The sequence below is a fragment of the Delphinapterus leucas genome, chromosome 4, assembly GCF_059928025.1.
Source record: "Delphinapterus leucas isolate spDelLeu-1000000601 "Yukka" chromosome 4, BTC_Dleu_Yukka2, whole genome shotgun sequence".
Lineage (NCBI taxonomy): Eukaryota > Metazoa > Chordata > Mammalia > Artiodactyla > Monodontidae > Delphinapterus > Delphinapterus leucas.
In genome coordinates this window covers 8143664-8165043 of record NC_143132.1, presented here as the reverse complement: position 1 = coordinate 8165043, position 21380 = coordinate 8143664, and the positions used below count along the sequence as shown (strand labels likewise).

Here is a 21380-nt window from a genome sequence, read left to right as displayed (position 1 = left end):
GGTTGCTTCCATGACCTGGCAACTGTAAATAATGCTACAATGAACATGGCGTGCATGTGTCTTTCTGAATTATGTTTTTCTCTGGATATATGTCGAGGATTGGGATTGCAGGATCATACGGTAGCTCTGTTTTCAGTTTTTTAAAGAACCTCTATACTGTTCTCCATAGTGGCTATACCAGTTTACATTCCCACCAACAGTGGAGGATGGTTCCTTTTTCTCCATACTCCCTCCAGCATTTGTAGACTTTTTGATGATGGCCATTCTGACTGGTGTGAGGTGTTACCTCACTGTAGTTTTGATGTGCATTTCTCTAATAACTAGTGATGCTGAGCATCTTTTCATGTGCCTTTTGGTCACCTGGTCTTCTTTGGAGAAACGTCTTTTTAGATCTCCTGCCTTTTTTTTTTTTTTTTTTTTTTTTTGCGGTACGCGGGCCTTTCACTGTTGCGGCCTCTCCCGTTGCGGAGCACAGGCTCCGGAGGCGCAGGCTCAGCGGCCATGGCTCACGGGCCCAGCCGCTCCGTGGCATGTGGGGTCTTCCCGGACCAGGGCACGAACCTGCGTCCCCTGCATCGGCAGGCAGACTTTCAACCACTGCGCCACCAGGGAAGCCCTCCTGTCCATTTTTTGATTGGGTTGTTTGTTTTTCTGATATTGAGCTGTATGAGCTGCTTGTATACTTTGGAGATTAATCCCTTGTCAGTTGCATCATTTGCAAATATTTTCTCCCATTCTGCAGGTTGTCTTTTTGGTTTTGGTTTCTTTTGCTGTGCAAAAGCTTTTAAGTTTAATTAGGTCCCATTTATTTATCTTTGTTTTTATTTCCATTACTCTAGGAGACAGATCCAAAAAGATACTGTTGCGATTTATGTCAGAGAGTGTTCTGCGTATGTTTTCCTCTAGGAGTTTTATAGTAGCCGGTCTTACGTTTAGGTCTTTAATCCATTTTGAGTTTATTTTTGTATATGGTGTTAGAGAATGTTCTAATTTCATTCTCTTACGTGTAGCTTTCTAGTTTTCCCAACACCTCTTAATGAAGAGACTGTGCTTTCTCTATTGTATGTTCTTGCCTTCTTTGTCATAGATTAATTTTTTTAAATAAATTTATTTATTTTATTTATTTTTGGCTGTGTTGGGTCGTCGTTGCTGCACGCAGGCTTTCTCTAGTTGCGGCGAACGGGGGTTACTCTTTGTTATGGTGCACGGGCTTCTCATTGCAGTGGCTTCTCTTGTTGTGGAGCATGCGCTCTAGGCACGCAGGCTTCAGTAGTCATGGCACGTGGGCTCAGTAGTTGTGGCTCGTGAGCTCCAAAGCACAGGCTCAGTAGTTGTGGCGCATGGGCTTGGCTGCTCTGTGGCATGTGGGATCTTCCTGGACAAGGGCTCAAACCCGTGTCCCCTGCATTGGCAGGTGGATTCTTAACCACTGCGCCACCAGGGAAGCCCTGTCGTAGATTAATTGACCATAGGTGCGTGGGTTTATTTCTGGGCTTCCTATCCTGTTCCATTGATCTATCTTTCTGTTTTTGTGCCAGTACCATACTGTTTTGATTACTGTAGCTTTGTAGCATAGTCAAAGGCAGGGAGCCTGATTCCTCTAGCTCTTGTTTTTCTTTCTCAAGATTGCTTTGGCTACTCAGGGTCTTTTGCGTTTCCATACAAACTTTAAAACTTTTTGTTCTATTTCTGTGAAAAATGCCATTGGTAGTTTGATAGGAATTGCACTGAATCTGTAGATTGCCTTAGGTAGTATGGTCATTTTGACAATATTGATTCTTCCAATCCAAGAACATGGTATATCTTCCCCCCTGTTCCTTTTATCTTCAATTTCTTTCTTCAGCATCTTATAGTTTTTGGAGTACAGGTCTTTTGCTTCCTTAGGTAGTTTTTTTCCTAGGTATTTTATTGTTTTTGATGGAATGGTAAATGGGATTGTTTCTTTAATTTCTCTTTCTGAACTTTCACTGTTAATGTATAGAAATACAACAGATTTCTGTGTGTTAATTTTGCATCCTGCAACTTTACTGAATTCATTGATGAGCTCAAGTAGTTTTCTGGTAGTGTCTTTATGATTTTCTGTGTATAGTATCATGTCATCTGCAAAGAGTGACAGTTTTACTTCTTCTTTTCCAATTTGGATTCCTTTTATTTCTTTTCCTCCTGATTGCTGTGGCTAGGAATTCCAAAACTATCTTGAATAAAAGTGGAGAGAGTGGACATCCTTGTCTTGTTCCTGATCTTAGAGGAAATGTTTTCAGCTTTTCACCAGTATGATGTTAGCTGTGCTTTACCATATACGGCCTTTATTATGTTGAGGTAGGTTCCTTCTATGCCTGCTTTCTGGGGAGTTTTTGAATTTTATCAAAAGCTTTTTCTGCATCTATTGAGATGATCATATGGTTTTTATTCTTCAATTTGTTAATGTGGTGTATCACAGTGATTGATTTGTGGATACTGAAAAATCCTTGCATCCCTGGGATAAATCCCAATTGATCATGGTGTCTGATCCTTTTAATGTATTGTTGGATTCGGTTTGCTAGTATTTTGTTGAGGATTTTGCGTCTATGTTCATCAGTGATACTGGCCTGTAATTTTCTTTTTTGTGTGGTACCTTTATCTGGTTTTGGTATCAGGGTGATGGTGGACTCACAGAATGTTTGGAAGTGTTCCTTCCTCTGCAATTTTTTGGAATAGTTTCAGAAGGATAAGTGTTAACTCTTCTCTACATGTTTGCTAGAATTCTCCTGTGAAGCCATCTGGTCCTGGACTTTTGTTTTGGGGAGTTTTTAAATCACAGATTCAATTTCAGTACTTGTAATTGGTCTGTTCATATTTTTTATTTCTTCCTGGTTCAGTCTTGGGAAACTGTACCTTTTTAAGAAATGAATAAAGCAATCTTTTAAAGAGCTGCTCACCATATAAATGTGCCCAGAAAGTCCTATGTGCAAGTAGAGGACAATACTTGAAATTGATAGGCATTCTTCACTTCACAAAAGTATTTTACAAAAATTATACCTTTACTTGCTTGTGCTTATATGGAAAAGTATCTGAAAAGAGGCAGGACCCCAAGGCCAGAGAGCAACAGTGTACAGCTAGCTGGGTCTACCGCCCCACGCAGGGATTCAGGCAGGCCTGAAGCAAGTCACTGCATGAACTGACCTCTCCCTAAACCCTCCATCCAAACAGGCCAAAGTTTATTTCTGAGCTTTGGAACGTTGTGCTTTTCTTGTTGGCATAATACCATCCGTTGTTGATTTGCTAATAATGCTCTTCTGCAACAGTCCGGGCTTCAATGTGCTCACTGGGAAGGGAAGCAGGTCAGCCCACCTGGCCGATGGCTAACGAGTAAGTCTGTTCTCCCAACAGAAGTTGAAGCCTAGAACCCTAACTGGGGGAGGGGGTGGTGTCACAGATTTGTCTGGTAAATGAAGTGCATTTACAGATAACAACTGCCGATTAAAATCTCTGAATGAAATGAAAACATATTCAGAGCTAGGGGGTTAAAAATCCCCAAAGTGGAGCTGAGATGAAAAAGGAAAGCAAATAGATAACTGGCTTCAACTTACAACTTTTCTGGAACCTGCCTGTACTAAGAGGGCAGATGACAAGCCAAGAGGCCTGGAGAGCACACGGGGGCAGAGGTGCAGGGAGAGTGGTGGGAGTGAGAGGGGGCCAAGGATGGAAGTCAGGGAGGATATCAGAGAGTCTGGTTGGCTGAGCCCAGAGGATGGTGGGGAGGGAGAGGGCGCAGGTTTTAGAGTCGCAGGACCAGGGAGGGGGAGGTAAGCAGGACAGTAGCAATTAAGCTCCTGGCAGGTTGAGAGCAGGGACCCTCTCTAAGGAGGGTCACCTAGACTGGACACCTATAGAAGAGAGCAGCTGGGGTCTGCCAACTCAGGCTGGGGCAGCAGTGGGGAGGGGGTCAGAGAGGGGGAATGACAGGAGAAGACGGGTGCTGCTGACTCTCCAGCCTGCGAGCAGCACAGCTAGGAGTTCAGCACTGGGGGACAGTCACTGCAGGAGTGGCTGGTGTCAAAGACTGCAGGTTTCGGCCCACGGAGAGGGCACTGCTGGCTGCACAGGCTGAACCCAGGACCACACAAGGCCAAGAGGTCTGGACTGTGGTCTCGGCATCAAGAGGAAGGTGGGGGAAAACCCAACCACCCTGCAAGAGTCAGAGCAGCCGGCGGGGGAGGGGAGTGTCAAGGGTGTCCCTGACATGCTGAGACTTGTCCCGAGTCTAGACATGGACACGCCCACAGAGGCCAGGCAGGCGTCACTAATGCTCAGGCCAGGACAGAATCTGCTGCAACGAACACCAAACGGAGAACTAACGAACACTCTGACTGCATCCCAGGGTTCAAACGGCATTGGACAACTCTGAAAATACTTCTCATGCATTATATAAGGGTTGGACAAGCCTTTTCAGGAGTATTAGATAATTAGTGAGAAAAAACACCCACTTAAGGTTCAGATGACTGCATTCCTTAATGGGTTCGTACCTCCCACAAAGTTATTTTGAGATCCCTCCTAGCTCAAAGCTCTACCCTAAGAATTTGCACCAGCATCCAACTATAACTGACCATTCACAAATCAAGAATCCAGCAGAACAAACTAGAACAGTTAGGCTTCTTTTTTTCATACGATTCTAGCTTTGCAATTTTTCTTCATAATAATGAACTGGCATATAAAGGATTTTTCCTCTTTAAACTTTTCTTTTTTTAAACAAGAAATTACATGAAAGCCAAACAAGACAAAATGCAAACCTAGAAGTTCTTGTGGTAACAGTAATCAGCCCACCATGCATAAATCCTTTATCACTGTAACCTGGCTATGCTGGACAGTAAATCTCCCGTTTATATTTTTCACAACCATAATATATAACAGTGTCATTTTCATGAGTACATGTGCCAGGGTTTCAGAAGGTAAAACATTCTGAATTTATAAAAACAAATGAACTATATTTACATTGCAAAAAGATTTACTGTAGGTCTCTTTTAGCCAATAAGCTCTAGTACATTGAAAATATAATGCAATTTAGAATGCATTTGACTCAAACTTTTGGTTCAAGAACACATCTACTGCACCAAGCAAAGAAGTACATAACAAAGCCCAAGCCACACCCAGCTTGCAGTGCCCAAAATGCTGTAATCTGTATGCTCTCCCGGGTCCCTGGCCTCCGTTCTCCAAGTTCACCATGGGGAGACATCCAGCAATCTGTACAGCATCTGAGAAGCCCTTACTGTTTGTAAGGTGCACCATTTGTAAGGTGCACGAACGACATGATTAACAACAAGGCAGACAGAGCAATTTTAAGTGCAAACAGATTGTGGAAAAGCGTAAGGATACTACCACCTACCGTTTGACACCTACTTCGGGTCAGACCTATAGTAAATGTCTTGAAACTTTCTCTCATTTAATTCTCACAACAAAGCCTCTGAGCAGGTATCAGCCCCATCCTCCGGATGAGAATTAAGACCTGGAGAAGGCACACAGAGTTCCAGGCTTGGGAATAAAAAGACGTGATTTCAAACATTCACTCTTACATCAATGCCCTTGACATGTCGCTGAATTCTCTGAGCCTCAGTCTTCCCACACATAAAATGGGAGAGAAATGCCATCTCTTCAGTATTTGTGAACATTAAAGCAGTCTGTGTGTTGGAAGGGGCTGTACTGGTACCATGTTATCATAAAACAGTATCAGTTAAGTGTTCTCTTCCTCAAAATTCCCAGGAATTTTCCCTGGAAATACACAAGTAGGGATTTTTTTTCACATTCCTGATTGCTCTGTATCATATATGGGGCTTTGGAAACACAAATTAACTTTCTGGATTCAATGAGTCGTCTCAGGGAGATGGTGGCATTGCTCAAGCTCTGAGGAAGGTCTCCTGTCTCTGAGCTGTGCAAATTGTGACAAAGACTCTGGGGAATCAAATTCTGGACAATTTTCTATTTCTAAGTTAGAAGATAACCATACACACAGGAAGTCTGAAGTCCCTGTTCCCACATTTATTTGAACCATTCTCTTATGAATGACCATCCTAGGGACTTCCCTGGTGGCGCAGTGGTTAAGAATCTGCCTGCCAATGCAGGGAACACGGGTTCGAGCCCTGGTCCAGGAAGATCGCACATGCCACGGAGCAACTAAGCCCATGCGCCACAATTGCTGAGCCTGTGCTCTAGAGTCCATGAGCCACAACTACTGAGCCTGTGTGCCACAACTACTGAGCCCGTGTGCCACAACTACTGAAGCCTGCGCGCCTAAAGCCCATGCCCCTCAACAAGAGAAGCCACTGCAATGAGACGCCCGTGCACTGCAACAAAGAGCAGCCACCATTCACCGCAACTAGGGAAAGCCCACGTGCAGCAATGAAGACCCAACACAGCCAAAAATAAATAAATAAATGTATTAAAAAAAAAAAAGAATGACCGCCCTAAAGCAAATACAAACAATGGGGGGGGGTCATGTGTAGCTGTGGGGATACATCAAAATAAGAATCTTACCAGCATCTGTCTAGAATTTATGTCTAGAATATTATTTATAATTACAAAGCAAAATCTGTACTATACTTATAAAACAATAGTTTTCCTTTTCTGATCAATGCATTCATAAAACTATTAGTCTTATGAATTTTGCTTAAAGTCTATGTTTTAAGGCTTCAACTATCATTTAATAAAGTTTCTGAGCACTTACCAAGTGGCAGGTACTGAAAGGCCTAGGAATACAAATATAAACAAATTATTTTAGTTAGGCCGACTCAGAGAACAAATTAATTACAACAGAAGTTAATCAGAGTGATGACTGCGGTATATATAAAGTATGCTGGTAACCCATTACAGGTCACTACTAAATTATAGAAAACAATCCCGTGTTAGTCTTTCTTTCCTCTGACCACTGGAATTTCCTGGCATTCTTTTTCATCACAACCTCACTTTCTGCTTAAAGTTACTCTTCTCATAAGGACTTCTCTAAAATTTAAATATTAAACTTGGGAATTCCTATAAGCCTCTAGTGAGAGTTTTTATAACAGAAATTAGAACACACACTTCTAAGCAAGTCACATGTCAAAGAAAAAGATCATAATAGAAATTAGAAAAAATTTAAGTTGACAATCATAAAAATACTATGAATCAAATCTTGAGGGACAGGGCAGTGGAGCTTCTTTTGGGGTCTTCCCACATCCCCACAGCACCATCTTTTGGAACAGCGCCTTCTGCCAGCATCTAGGCAGTGATTCGACTTCTTCCAATCTCTCCTTCTCTCCTGGTCCCCTACTCCTTTCCTGCAGGACTTGGGTGGGGTTTCAAGGGCGTCTGCTTTACAATAATTCACCAACCTATTAAAAACAAAAACTTATGGGCTGCAACTAAAGTTGTACTTAGAGAAAAGTGTCTGCATTTTAAAAAGATGGCTACAATTTAGTAAGCTAAACAGCCAATTTATGAAGTTAAAAAACGAAAACAGGGACTTCCCTGGTGGTCCAGTGGTTAGGACTCTGCGTTTCCACTGCAAGGGGCATGCGTTCGATCCCTGGTCAGGGAACTAAGACCCTGCATGCTGCCAGGCTTGGCCAAAACAAAAAAACAAACAAACAAAAAACAAAGGAGAAGAGCAGAGTAAACCTAAGGCAAAGAAAATAAATATTCTGGGAAGAGAATATAGCAAAGTCACTTAAAAAAAAAAAAAATCATCGTCAAGTGGGGGAGGGGCATGAAGAAACGGAAGGGAATGCAGCCAGTGCTTTCCCCGTCCACTTAGGCACTGGGGAGCCTCTTGGGCTCCCGGGCCTAAGCCTCTGCCCTGGGAGCCTCCCTCCTGTCGGGCAGAACCTGAGCCCCGTGCCTGCACCCCTACCCGGGGCCCCACCCCTACACGCGGAGACCCCCTCTGAGACCACCTCCAACGTGCGGGGCCTAAACCCCACCCACACACCCCCACCAGGGCCCCACCTCCAAACTCTGGAAGCCCACATTCCAGAGGCCTTGCTTCCCAGAGGCTGCCTCTCCCCTTCCGCGCAGGCCCTAAGTAGAGGCCCCGTCACACGCTCAAACGTCACCTCCCACCCCCGCCTAGGCCCCGTCCCACCTTGAACCCTGCCCCTGCCTAAGCTCCACACCACCCCAACTTCCTGCCCCTAAAACTTTGCCCCCATAGCCAAGGCTTTTTTTTTTTTCCTTTCTTTTCTTTTTTCCTCTTTTAGATCAGGGTTCTGTTTTACCTTGTTGATTCACTGTTGTAGATTCTTTTATATTTTTATTCTTTCTAATAAATCTTTTATTTTTCTAATTTTATTTTATTCTTTATACTTCGTTAGTGATATATCTCTCCTTTTGGCTTGTTCCCCCCGCCCACCGTTTTTTCTTTTTTCTGCTGTGGTTTTATTTTACCTTCTTGCCGTTGTTTCAACTATATCTTTATTTTTCTTAATATACTTTTTATCTTTCTAATTTTATTTTGTTTTTTATTCTTTGATATCGTACTGCTCCTTTTTTTCTTTCTTTCTTCCTTTTTTTTTTAACCACTCCACAAAGCTTGCAGGATCTTGGTTCCCAGGCGGGAGGTCAGGCCTGAGCTCCTGTGGTGGGAGCTCTGAGTCCAAACCACTGGACTAACAGAGAACCTCAGACCCCAAAGAATATCAATTGGAGTGAGGCCTCCTGGAAGTCCTCATCTCAGCACCAAGACCCAGCTCTATCTAACTGCCCGCAAACTCCAGTGCTGGACGATTCAGGCCAAACAACCAGTAAGACAAGAATACAGCACCACCCATCAAAAAAAAAAGAAATGACAAAAGTACGTTACAGACGAAGGAGCAAGGTAAAAACCTTCAAGACCAAATAAATGAAGACAAAATAGGCAACCTACCTGAAAAAGAAAGAGTAATGATAGTAAAGATGATCCAAAATCTTGGAAACAGAATGGAGAAAATACAAAAAACATTTAACAAGGATCTAGAAGAAAGAAAGCGCAAACAAACAGTGATGAACAATGCAACTACTGAAATTAAAAACACTCTGGAAGGAATCAATAACAGAATAACTGAGGCAGAAGAACAGATAAGTGAGTTGGAAGGTAAAATGGTGGAAATAACTGCCAGGAAGCAGAATAAAGAAAAAAGAATGAAAAGAATTAAGGACAGTCTCAGAGACCTCTGGGACAACATCAAACGCACCAACATTCGAATTATAGGGGTCGCAGAAAAAGAAGAAAAAAAAAGGGTCTGAGAAAATATTTGAAGAGATTAGAGTCGAAAATTTCCCTAACATGGGAAAGGAAATAGTCAATCAAGTCCAGGAAGCACAGAGAGTCCCATACAGGATAAATCCAAGGAGAAACACGCCAAGACACAAATTAATCAAACTATCAAAAATTAAATACAAAGAAAAATATTAAAAGCAGCCAGGGAAAAGCAACAAATAACATACAAGGGAATCCCCATAAGGTTAACAGCTTATTTTTCATCATAAACTCTGCAACCAAGACAGGAGTGGCAGGACATATTTAAAGTGATGAAAGGGGAAAACCTACAACCAAGATTACTCTACCCAGCAAGGATCTCATTCAGATTCGATAGAGAAATTAAAACCTTTATAGATAAGCAAAACTTAAGAGAATTCAGCACCACCAAACCAGCTTTAAAACAAATGCTAAAGGAACTTCTCTAGGCAGGAAACACAAGAGAAGGAAAAGACCTACAAAATCAAACCCAAAACAATTAAGAAAATGGTAATAGGAACATACATATCAAGAATTACCTTAAATGTAAATGGATTAAATGCTCCAACCAAAAGACATAGACTGGCTGAATGCATACAAAAACAAGACCTGTACATATGCTGTCTACAAGAGACCCACTTCAGACCTAGTGACATGTACAGACTGAAAGTGAGGGGATGGAAAAAGATATTCCATGCAAATGGAAATCAAAAGAAAGCTGGAGTAACAATTCTCGTATCAGACAAAATAGACTTTAAAATAAAGACTATTACAAGAGACAAAGAAGGACGCTACATTATGATCAAGGGATCAATCCAAGAAGATATAACAATTGTAAATACTTGCGCACCCAACATAGGAGCACCTCAATACATAAGGCAAATGCTAACAGCCATAAAAGGGGAAATCGACAGTAACACAATCATAGTAGGGGACTTTAACACCCCACTTTCAACAATGGACAGATCTTCCAAAATGAAAATAATTAAGGAAACACAAGCTTTAAATGATACATTAAACAAGATGGACTTAATTGACATTTATAGGACATTCCATCCAAAAACAACAGAATACACTTTCAAGTGCTCATGGAACATTCTCCAAGATAGATCATATCTTGGGTCACAAATCAAGCCTTGGTAAATTTAAGAAAATTGAAATCGTATCAAGTATCTTTTCCAACCAAAACGATGAGACTAGATATCAATTACAGGAAAAAGTCTGTAAAAAATACGAACACATGGAGGCTAAACAATACGCTACTAAATAACCAAGAGATCACTGAAGAAATCAAAGAGGAAATCAAAAAATACCTTGAAACAAATGACAATGAAAACACGACAACCCAAAACCTGTGGGATGCAGCAAAAGCAGTTCTAAGAGGGAAGTCTATAGCAATACAATCCTACTTCAAGAAATGAGAAAAATCTCAAATAAACAACCTAACCTTACACCTAAAGCAATTAGAGAAATAAGAATTAAAAAAACCCCAAAGTTAGGAGAAGGAAAGAAATCATAAAGATCAGATCAGAAATAAATGAAAAAGAAATGAAGGAAACAATAACAAAGATCAATAAAACTAAAAGCTGGTTCGTTGAGAAGATAAACAAAATTGATAAACCACTAGCCAGACCCACCAAGAAAAAGGGAGAAGACTCAAATCAACAGACTTAGAAATGAAAAAGGAGAAGTTACAACTGACACTGCAGAAACACAAAGGATCATGAAAGATTACTACATGCGACTATATACCAATAAAATGGACAACCTGGAAGAAATGGACAAATTCTTAGAAAAGCAGAACCTTCCAAGACTGAACCAGGAAGAAATAGAAAATATAAACAGACCAATCACAAGCGATGAAATTGAAACTGTGATGAAAATTCTTCCAACAAACAAAAGCTCAGGACCAGATGGCTTCACAGGCAAATTCTATCAAACATTTAGAGAAGAACTAACACCTATCCTTCTCAAACTCTTCCAAAATATAGCAGAGGGAGAAACACTCCCAAACTCATTCTATGAGGGACCATAACCCTGATACCAAAACCAGACAAAGATGTCACAAAAAAAGAAAACTACAGGCCAGTATCACTGATGAACACAGATGCAAAAATCCTCAACAAAATACTAGCAAACAGAATCCAAGAGCACATTAAAAGGATCATACACCATAATCAAGTGGGGTTTATCCTAGGAATGCAAGGATTCTTCAATATATGCAAATCAATGTGATACACCATATTAACAAGTTGAAGCATAAAAACCATAGGATAATCTCAATAGATGCAGAAAGGCTTTTGACAAAATTCAACACCCATTTATGATAAAAGCTCTCCAGAAAGTAGGCATAGAGGGAACCTATCTCAACATAATAAAGGCCATATATGACAAACCCACAGCCAACATCATTCTCAGTGGTGAAAAACTGAAACCACTCCCTCTAAGATCAGGAACAAGACAAGGTTGTCCACTCTCACCACTATTACTCAACATAGGTTTTGAAGTTTTAGCCACAGCAATCAGAGAAGAATAAGAAATAAAAGGAATCCAAATCAGAAAAGAAGACATAAAACTGTCACTGTTTGCAGATGACATGATACTATATATACAGAATCCTAAAGATGCTACCAGAAAACTACTAGAGCTAATCAATGAATCTGGTAGAGTAGCAGGATACAAAATCAATGCACAGAAATCTCCTGCATTCCTATATACTGATGAAAAATCTGAAAGAGAAATTAAGGAAACACTCCCATTTACCACTGCAACAAAAAAGAATAAAATACTTAGGAATAAACCTACCTAAGGAGAGAGAAGACCTGTATGCAGAAAACTATTGATGAACTAAGACACTGATGAAAGAAATTAAAGATGATACAAACAGATGGAGAGATATACTATGTTCTTGAATTGGAAGAGTCAATACTGTGAAAATGACTACACTACCTAAAGCAATCTACAGATTCAATGCTATCCCTATCAAACTATCAATGGCATTTTTCACAGAACTAGAAGAAAAAATTTCACAATTTGTATGAAAACACAAAAGACCCCGAATAGCCAGAACAATCTTGAGAAAGAAAAACGGAGCTGGAGGAACCAGGCTCCTGTACTTCAGACTACACTACAAAGCTACAGTAATCAAGACAGTATGGTACTGGCACAAAACCAGAAGTATAGATCAATGGAACAGGATACAAAGCCCAGAGATAAACCCACACACAGATGGTCACCTTATCTTTGATAAAGGAGGCAAGAGTATACAATGCAGAAAAGACAGCCTCTTCAATAAGTGGTGCTGGGAAAACTGGACAGCTACACGTAAAAGAATGAAATTAGAACACTTCCTAACACCATACACAAAAAAAACTCAAAATGGATTAAAGACCTAAATGTAAAGCCAGACACTATCAAACTCTTAGAGGAAAACATATGCAGAACACTCTATGACATAAATCACTGCAAGATCCTTTTTGACCCACCTACTAGAGAAATGGAAATTAAAACAAATATAAACAAATGGAACCTAATGAAACTTAAAAGCTTTTGCATAGCAAAGGAAACCATAAAAAAGATGAAAAGACAACCCTCAAAATGGGAGAAAATATTTGCAAATGAAGCAACTGACAAAGGATTAAGCTCCAAAATATACAAGCAGCTCATGCAGCTCAATATCTAAAAAACAAACAACCTAATCCAAAAATGGGCAGAAGACCGAAATAGACATTTCTCCAAAGAAGAAATACAGATTGCCAACAAACACACGAAAGGATGCTCAACATCACTAATCATTAGAGAAATGCAAATCAAAACTACGATGAGGTATCATCTCACACCAGTTAGAATGGCGATCATCAAAAAATCTACAAACAATAAATGCTGGAGAGGGTGTGGAGAAAAGGGAACCCTCTCGCACTGTTGGTGGGAATGTAAATTGATACATCCACTATGGAGAACAGTATGGAGGTTTCTAAAAAACTAAAAATAGGGGCTCCCCTGATGGCGCAGTGGTTGAGAGTCTGCCTGCCAATGCAGGGGACACGGGTTCGTGTCCCGGTCCGGGAAGATCCCACATGCTGCGGAGTGGCTGGGCCCGTGAGCCATGACCGCTGAGCCTGCACATCCGGAGCCTGTGCTCCGCAACGGGAAACGCCACAACAGTGAGAGGCCCGCATACCGCAAGAAAAAAAAAAAACAACTAAAAAACTAAAAATAGAACTACCATACAACCCAGCAATCCCACTAATGGGCATACACCCTGAGGAAAACCATAATTCAAAAAGAGTCATGTAGGACTTCCCTGGTGGCACAGTGGTTAAGAATCTGCCTGCTAATGTAGGGGACACGGGTTTGAGCCCTGGTCCAGGAAGATCCCACATGCCACGGACCAACTAAGCCCGTGCACCACAACTACTAAGCCTGCTCTCTAGAGCCCGTGTGCCACAACAACTGAGCCCACATGCCACAACTACTGAAGCCTGCGTGCCTAGAGCCCATGCTCCACAAAAAGAGAAGCCACCGCAATGAGAAGCCTGCGCACCACAACGAAGAGTAGCCTCCGCTCACTTTAACTAGAGAAAGCTCGCGTGCAGCAACGAAGACCCAATGCAGCCAAAAATAAATAAATTTATATAATAAAAAAAGAGTCATGTACCACAATGTTCATTGTATCTCTATTTACAATAGCCAGGACATGGAAGCAACTTAAGTGTCCATCGACAGATGAATGGACAAAGAAGATGTGGCACATATATACAATGGAATATTACTCAGCCATAAAAAGAAATGAAATTGAGTTATTTGTAGCGAGTTGGATGGACCTAGAGAGTGTCATACAGAGTAAAGTAAGTCAGAAAGAGAAAAACAAACACCGTATGCTAACACATATATATGGAATCTAAAAGAAAATGGTTCTGATGAACCTAGGGGCAGGACAGGAATAAAGACGCAGATGTAGAGAATGGACTTGAGGACACGGGGAGGGGGAAGGGTAAGCTGGGATGAAGTGAGAGAGTGGCATGGACATATATACACTACCAAATGTAAAATAGATAGCTAGTGGGAAGCAGCCACATGGCACAGGGAGATCAGCTCGGTGCTTTGTGACCACCTAGAGGGGTGGGATAGGGAGGGTGGGAGGGAGACGCAAGAGAAGGGGATATGGGGATATATGCATATGTATGGCTGACTCACTTTGTTATACAGCAGAAACTAACACAACACTGTAAAGCAATTATACTCCAATAAATATGTAAAAAAAACACATTAAAACAAATCACTGTCAAACGAGATGAACATGAGCTGCAGTGAAAGGTGGGGAGATGGAGTAAAAGAAGCCGTTCACTGGACTCACTGCCCCACAAATGTCTGCTAGCTCCTGCCCACTGTGCTCGCACTGTCTGTTCCTTCTGATGGAAACACACACACACACACAGTGCCAGGCGGGGAGGGAGACCCCGGCCCCGCACACAGCTTTCAGAAGTAGGCTGGAGCCTCACTGCCTCAATGAAGCTCCAGAAGGGCCCTCCCCCACCCCCAAACGACTACACCTTCCTCTGAGCTCCCTCACACACCAGAGATGCACCCATTCCAGCACAAGTACGTTAGCACCTTTTGTTTTCTTTTTACCTACTTCTCTCCAGACCTATAAGGAGATTCACAGACACTGGTTGAATAAAACTATTTTGATTCAGTAACAGTCTGAAAAGAATGAGTTGATGAAGATGTGGTGTAAGGAAAGGTATCCAAGATAAGGATATACCGTTCAGCAAAAAGAACAAGTTTTGTGTATGTCTGCGTGCGTGTCTGCGTACACGTGCAACTATTACTCACAGGAAATGCCTGGAATAGTACATAAACTGTCAGCGGATACGTCCAGGGACAGAAAAAGGGGTCAGAAAGAGGAAGAACTTGACTTTTCACTTTCCAGCCTTCTGTAAAATGTTATGTTTATATTTTAAAAAATTATTCAACTGTGATGTTTTTAAAAAAACACCACCACTTTGAATGAGCGTCTTTTTGTAGGAAAAACCCAAATGACAATTTTAAACCCAAGAATAACTTAGGTTCTCTGGTGTCCACAGAATCAAAACCATTTTCAAATGCTTCCACAACAACTAAGATACTGAAAAGCACAGGAACAGACTTGGCTGCACACGTTCCGAGGAGTCGTCACAGCAGCTTTTTAACTGAAATATTACAATGCTATTCACAGCACTCCTAGGAAACTAATAACTACTATTCCTACGTAAAAAGCGCCTCCATTTTGCACAAAAATGGGCGCTCTTAGGGAGGAGGTGTAATAAGAGTGTTGGCTGGACACACTTTGCAATCTGATGACCTGCATTGGAATCCAGGCTGTCATTAGCTGGGCGGTCTGGGGCAAATTCCTTAACTTGTCTAGACCTCAGTTTCCTCGTTAGTAAAATGGGAGTGATGCTGCCAGGCTCACAAAACCCTACACCAGTGTTTCCCGAGTCCCTCAGGTGGAACATAAGACCGTCGTTACATGGACAAGTATGTTTCACTTGAATGACAAGCACTTAAAACCTGAGAACACAGGTGGCAGCCACCTCGAGCAAACCAGGACAATTACAGGTGCTGTGTTCTGGCAGGCGCATGGATGAGTCCGGTTTATAGCAACCAAATCTTTACCAATGCTGTTGAGCTGTACTGAGAAAACTGGAAATTTGTATTTATTAGTTCCACCTGCCGCCAGCCAAGAGTGGAGAGGGTGAGAAAGACAGGACCCTCCTTGTACAACCATGGCGCAAACTGGGCTTGAGACACGCGCTGTCTGCAGGCACTGAGACCTCGGAGGGTCCTTCTCCCTGGATCTCTGGGAGCAGCCCTGATGGTGCTGGTTGCCTCCTCTACCCATCCTTAACCACAGATGACGGAGTCCATCCAACACATGAGTCACAGCATGTGATTCCAGGTGTATATTTTTGGCCAGTGATTAGATTTATTCATTTAATAACTTTTTTTGGCTTTAAAAAATATACAGTTGACCCTTGGACAACATGCATTTAAACTGTGTGGGCTCACGGTGGATTTTTTTCAATAAATATACTGGAAAAAGTTTTTGAGATTTGTGACGATTTGAAAAAAACTCACAAGAAAAACCATATAGCCTAGAAACATGGAAAAAATTAAGAAAAAATTAGGTATGTCACGAATGTGACATCGGTGTATAGGCTAGGCTACCACAGAGCAATCATACTGTCGCTTATTTATTATCAGGGCATGAACTGTTATGCCTGTAAATAAATGTGAATTTATTTTTCACATTATCTCTTGATTTTTGATGTCTAGTGTTAGTAATACATATAGCATCTACAGTGTTTTGTATCATATGAGACAATATTGATGTAGGTACTGACAGACGAGTCGCCTTGTAAAGAGACAAACTATGGTATTGATAAATACAGTACAATGCTCTGTAAATGTTATGTTTTCTTCCTTACAATTTTCTAAATAACATTTCCTTTCCTCTAGCTTACTTCATTGTAAGCATACAGTATATGATACATATAACACACAAAATATGTGTTAACAGTGTATGTTATTGGTAAGGCTTCTGGTCAGCAGTAGTCTATTGGTAGTCAAGTTTCGGGGGAGTCAAAAGTGAAACATAGATTTTCGACTGCACGTGGGGTTGGCACCTCTAACCCCTGCATTGTTTAAGGGTCAACTGTACACAGCAACCCTCTATTTAGGAGAAGTTACACAGGGTTTTCTTTCACAGTGGCCATATGAGGTCTCCTTTTAATATGCATTTAGTGTAAAATACATTAAGTGTAAAAGTGAAGTCTGGGAAGCACTGTCATAAGCCAACAGGTGCAGATTCTGTTCCTAATCCTGGCATGAAGGGATGTGCACCGGATGAGCAGAGCTAATACCCGCTTCCACCCTGCCACCCACAAGGAGTGGTCCTGGCTGCGTTAAGACTTCCAGCTGGGTCAAATGGATGATTCCATCTCTTCAACTTTTTCAGATGTACTTTTCATTGCTGACACCATATTTTAAACCCCAGAAAACGTTTCAGCATCTCAGCTGCTATAACATCTTTGAATGGAATCTGCTAACTTCTGAATGAAAATAATAAGTATTAAAGTTAAGTGTACATATCGCCTGTCACTGCCTCCCCCAATTCTTATTTTGATATTTTCCAAGCTACAAAAAAGTTATGAGAATACAAAGTAGAGGAAAAATTGGAACTCTCACACACCGCTAGTGGAGTGTGAAGTTGTGCAGGTGCTTTGGAAAACAGTTTGGTAGGTCTTCAAGAAACTAAACATAGAGTTACCATATCACCCAGCAAATCCACTCCTAGGTATATATCCAAGAGAAATGCAAACATATGTTCACACAAGAACTTGTACTAGAATGTTCATAGTAGCATTATTCATGATAGTCAAAAAGTGAAAACAACCCAAATGTCCATCAGCAGGTAAATGGATACATAAAATGTGACATATCCATACAACAGCTTACTATTCAGCCATTAAAACAAATGAGGAACTGATACATGCTCCAATATGCATGAACATTGAACACATTATGCTAAGTGAAAGAAGCCAATCACAAAAGGCCACACACTGTATGATCCCATATACATGAAATGTCCTAATTAGGCAAATCCACTGAGTCAGAAAGTAGATCTGTGATTGCCAGGGGCTAAGAGGGAGAGGGAATGAGGAATGACTACTCAGGGGTACAGGGTTTCTTTTGGGGGTGATAAAAATGTTCTAAAATTAGATGGTGGTGATGGTTGCACAACCCTGAATATATTACAACCACTGAATTGTACACCATTAGATCTCAATAAAGAATACAAAGTAGACCCATATAACTTTCAACTAGAGTCACCAGTTGTTAATATTTTGGCACATTTGCTTTCTTTCTCCTCATATGTGTGCACACACACAATATGGCTGGACCATTTAAAATTTAGTTATTGTGACACTTCACTCCTAAGCACTTCAGTATGTGTAGTATTCTCTCACATAACCAAAATATGAATATCATACTGGGGAAAATTAACACCAAAACAAAACTTGTATTTAGCATATAGCCCATATTCAAATTTATCAAAAATTAGGTACTGTATTTGGTTTTCAAATCCCTTTCATCTCTTGAATCTAAAAAAGTTCTTTTTAATGACACTAACATATTTGAAGAATCCAGGCCAATTACTGTACAGAATGTTTCTCAATACGAATATGCCTGTTTCCTTACGAACTGAGGGAAGTTAAGCATTTTTGGCAGGAAGGCTACATAGCTGAGTTGTATCCTTCTCAGTTTTTCATGCCAGAACCCTCTATTGTTATGCCAGAACATGTCAAGCTCATTAGTGGTGACAGTGATGGAAAGGTGGTATTAATTGTTGGTCTTGGTTAGGATGGTGACTAGCAGATTCCTCCACTATAAAGGTAACTTTTCCCCTCCGTAATTAATAATCTGGAGATGACAGATTGAATCTGTAAATATTAGGTTTCCGCAAATATCTTGCACCGAAAGGCTTTAGCGGCCCTTTTGAGACCTCCCTGCATTCACGTGACCAACCACTACTCTCAATTTTATTCCACCGAGTGTGAGAGCTGGCTGTGATTTCAACCCTGGCCGCACATCAGAATCACTGATGTCTCTGGGTGTGGGACCCCAGTTAGCGTATTTTTAAATTCCCCTGAGTGATGGATTCTGAAGTACAGCAAGGGTTGAGATTCCCCGACTTAGAGGTAGAGGAACCTTGCATCCTCATTTGGCAAATAAGGAAACTGACGCCCTAAGAGGTTAAGCAGCCAGTGGCCCAAAACTTGTTAATGGCATAGTTAAGATTTTTTCTGACTTGCATTTTAATATGCTATTCCTTTTGTATGTTATTAAAACAACAAAACCAGAGAAATGAATAACTTTTGTATGGTGTTAAAGCTGAGCACGGCCTAAAAGCGTATTTCTGCTTCCAAGGTTAATTCTGCCTTTCTGTCCTTAGACCTTTGCACTCAACTTAGAAGTGAGGAACGGGGCGTTTGGTCATCAAGCTCCTCCCCCCTCAGTGCTCTTGGCGACAGCTCAAGCCCGGGGGCCCAAGGGCGAGCTGGATGTTCAAGGGGCCCGACAGTTACCGCTGCAGCCCTGGGGCCAGCCTCTCGGCCCTGCATGCCTCCCCAACCCCGGCGGCGACTCCGGCGGGGGCCGCTCTTAGAGCAGCCAGCCGCGCAAGCGAGACGCACCTGGCAGGGATGCACCTGGCTGGTCCGCACCTGACCGGGACTTACCTGGAGGTGCGCCTTGCCCCGCCCAGGAAAACCCAGAAGTATGAGGGACCTGGGAGACAACAGAACCTGCAGGCACACCCACCCCTACTTACCCCGGCGTGATAAACCTTGTTCGCTCTTTTAACCTTAATGTCCAGGGCAGTCCCCATCTCGAATACTCCGTTTCGGGAACCACTTCCTGCCGCGCGTGACCCAAGGGAAAGGAGGGCACCCCACCCCTCCGTCCGGGGTCCCGCCCTTTTCTTCTCTCCACCAGCAGTTGAGACACGTGACACCGCGCCTGACGCCTGTTCGACTCCCCCGCCTTCCTCCTTCCGGTGCAGGGGCGGGCCTTAGCGCTTGCCGAAGACTGTCAGTCTTCGCCCCGCCGGCCAGGAAGGGCGGGACAGGATTAACCCCACCTCTTCCGTAAAGATAGTCGTTAACACTGGAAATACCCTTCGTCTCGCCCGCTTACTAGAGGAAGGGGGAAACTCGGCTCTCCCGGCGTGCCCCGCGGCAGGGGGCGGTGCCAGGGACGCGTTGCGGGCGCAGCCAGTACCTCGAGGCTGAGGCTCCCGTCAGGCTGTGCGGGGCAGATAGGCGTTTCGCTGTTGAGTTGGCTTTAAGGCGGTGATAACTGGGGGCTGCCTTCCCTTCCAGTCCCTTCCTCTTGTTGTCTCTCGTCCTCCCTCGCTTTCTTTCGGGGGCTCTGAAGACGGAGGCCTTGTGTCCGTCCTCGACTAGGCAGTTCTCCCTGCCCGTTCCGAGGCCCCGCGCTCCCTGCCTGCAAAACGTGGATTGGCGGGCGGCTCGGCCGTCCCGCCCCCGCCCCCGCCGCCGAGCCGGGGGCCAAGGTCTCGGGGAGCGCGGATGACCTCGCCCAGCGTCGCAGGGCCGTGGGGGCTTGTGGGTACTCCCTCGGCGCGCGCCCTGGAACGGGGTCCGCAGAGTGTGGGGAGGCGCGGCTCGCAGGCCCTGGGTCCTGACAGTGCATAGAAATGAAAACCTAAAAGCAGAAACGGTCCTGCCTAATCTTTTTTTTCCCAGCAAGAGCTGACTACACACAAGGAGTACATTGCTTTGTGGGAGGATTGCCTCCAGACAGGGCAGCGGTAAGGTGCTAGGCAACATACTACGTTGGTTGAAATAAAATCCCTTGTCAATGTTTTAAACAATAACTTTTCTAATAAGCAGAGAGGTAAATCTTCATTGTTTTGGTAGCTGACTTAATACAGTGCTTTTTGTTTATTTAAAATTCTTTGATTCTGCTATTTGTTTTTTTAAGTGCGTTACTTTTAGGATTACATGAGAATTTTTCCGTAAAACGGTATCCTGAATTAGTATCACGAGTGCCTCTCTTGGGAATGTAAGGTACTTTACAGGACAACAGTGATGGTGCTATAGCTACAATTGCTTTTGAAGGTTGATACATTGGTGTTTCCCAATATTCAGTTTTCAGCTCCTCTGTGCCCTCGGGGCTTCGTCTCGGTCTTAGATACCTTCCTGACAACTCAAACTCAGCAATTCTAAAACAATTCATTAGGGACTTAATAATCACTGTCTAGTCTATTTGCAATTCAAGACGTGGATCCCTTTCCACCAGACTCACCCATCATTTCCAAGTGGTAAAATGTCAGTCTCAGTAGACAAAGCAGGGAAACAGGAAAAGAAACACCTTAAAAGGATCCACATTCCAGACTTGTTTGCTTCAGCAAACCTGCTTTATACTTATTTTGTAACAGAACATTCATTTCTTGTTCGTTGAGGACAAGTGTGCTATATTTCACTCATCTATGTAGGTTGTACACAATCTTTCTGGAATGCTGGTGCACTGTAGAGAGCTTTAGTTCCGGCAGTTATCAGTGTAAACAGTTTGTTGGACCCTCTCCGTGTGA

The 21380-nt window shown here is 42.5% G+C and overlaps 1 protein-coding gene across 3 annotated transcripts in view; it reads right to left on the bottom strand.

Moving 5' to 3' along the window:
* VPS26C (VPS26 endosomal protein sorting factor C) overlaps nt 1-20131 on the bottom strand; it is a 71830-nt gene extending 51699 nt beyond the window's left edge. Inside the window, exon 1 of one of the 3 annotated variants that reach the window (XM_022552800.3) lies at nt 20045-20131. Coding sequence is in view for 2 of the 3 variants with exons in the window: in XM_089910262.1 (XP_089766388.1) it covers nt 19596-19652 (57 nt within the window). In the remaining variant the exon portion in view is untranslated. Of the gene's footprint in view, nt 1-19595; nt 19817-20044 lie in introns of those variants that run through there. The other 2 variants (XM_089910262.1, XM_022552799.3) reach the window with 2 other exon arrangements.
* Between the last annotated feature and the right edge of the window lie 1249 nt (nt 20132-21380).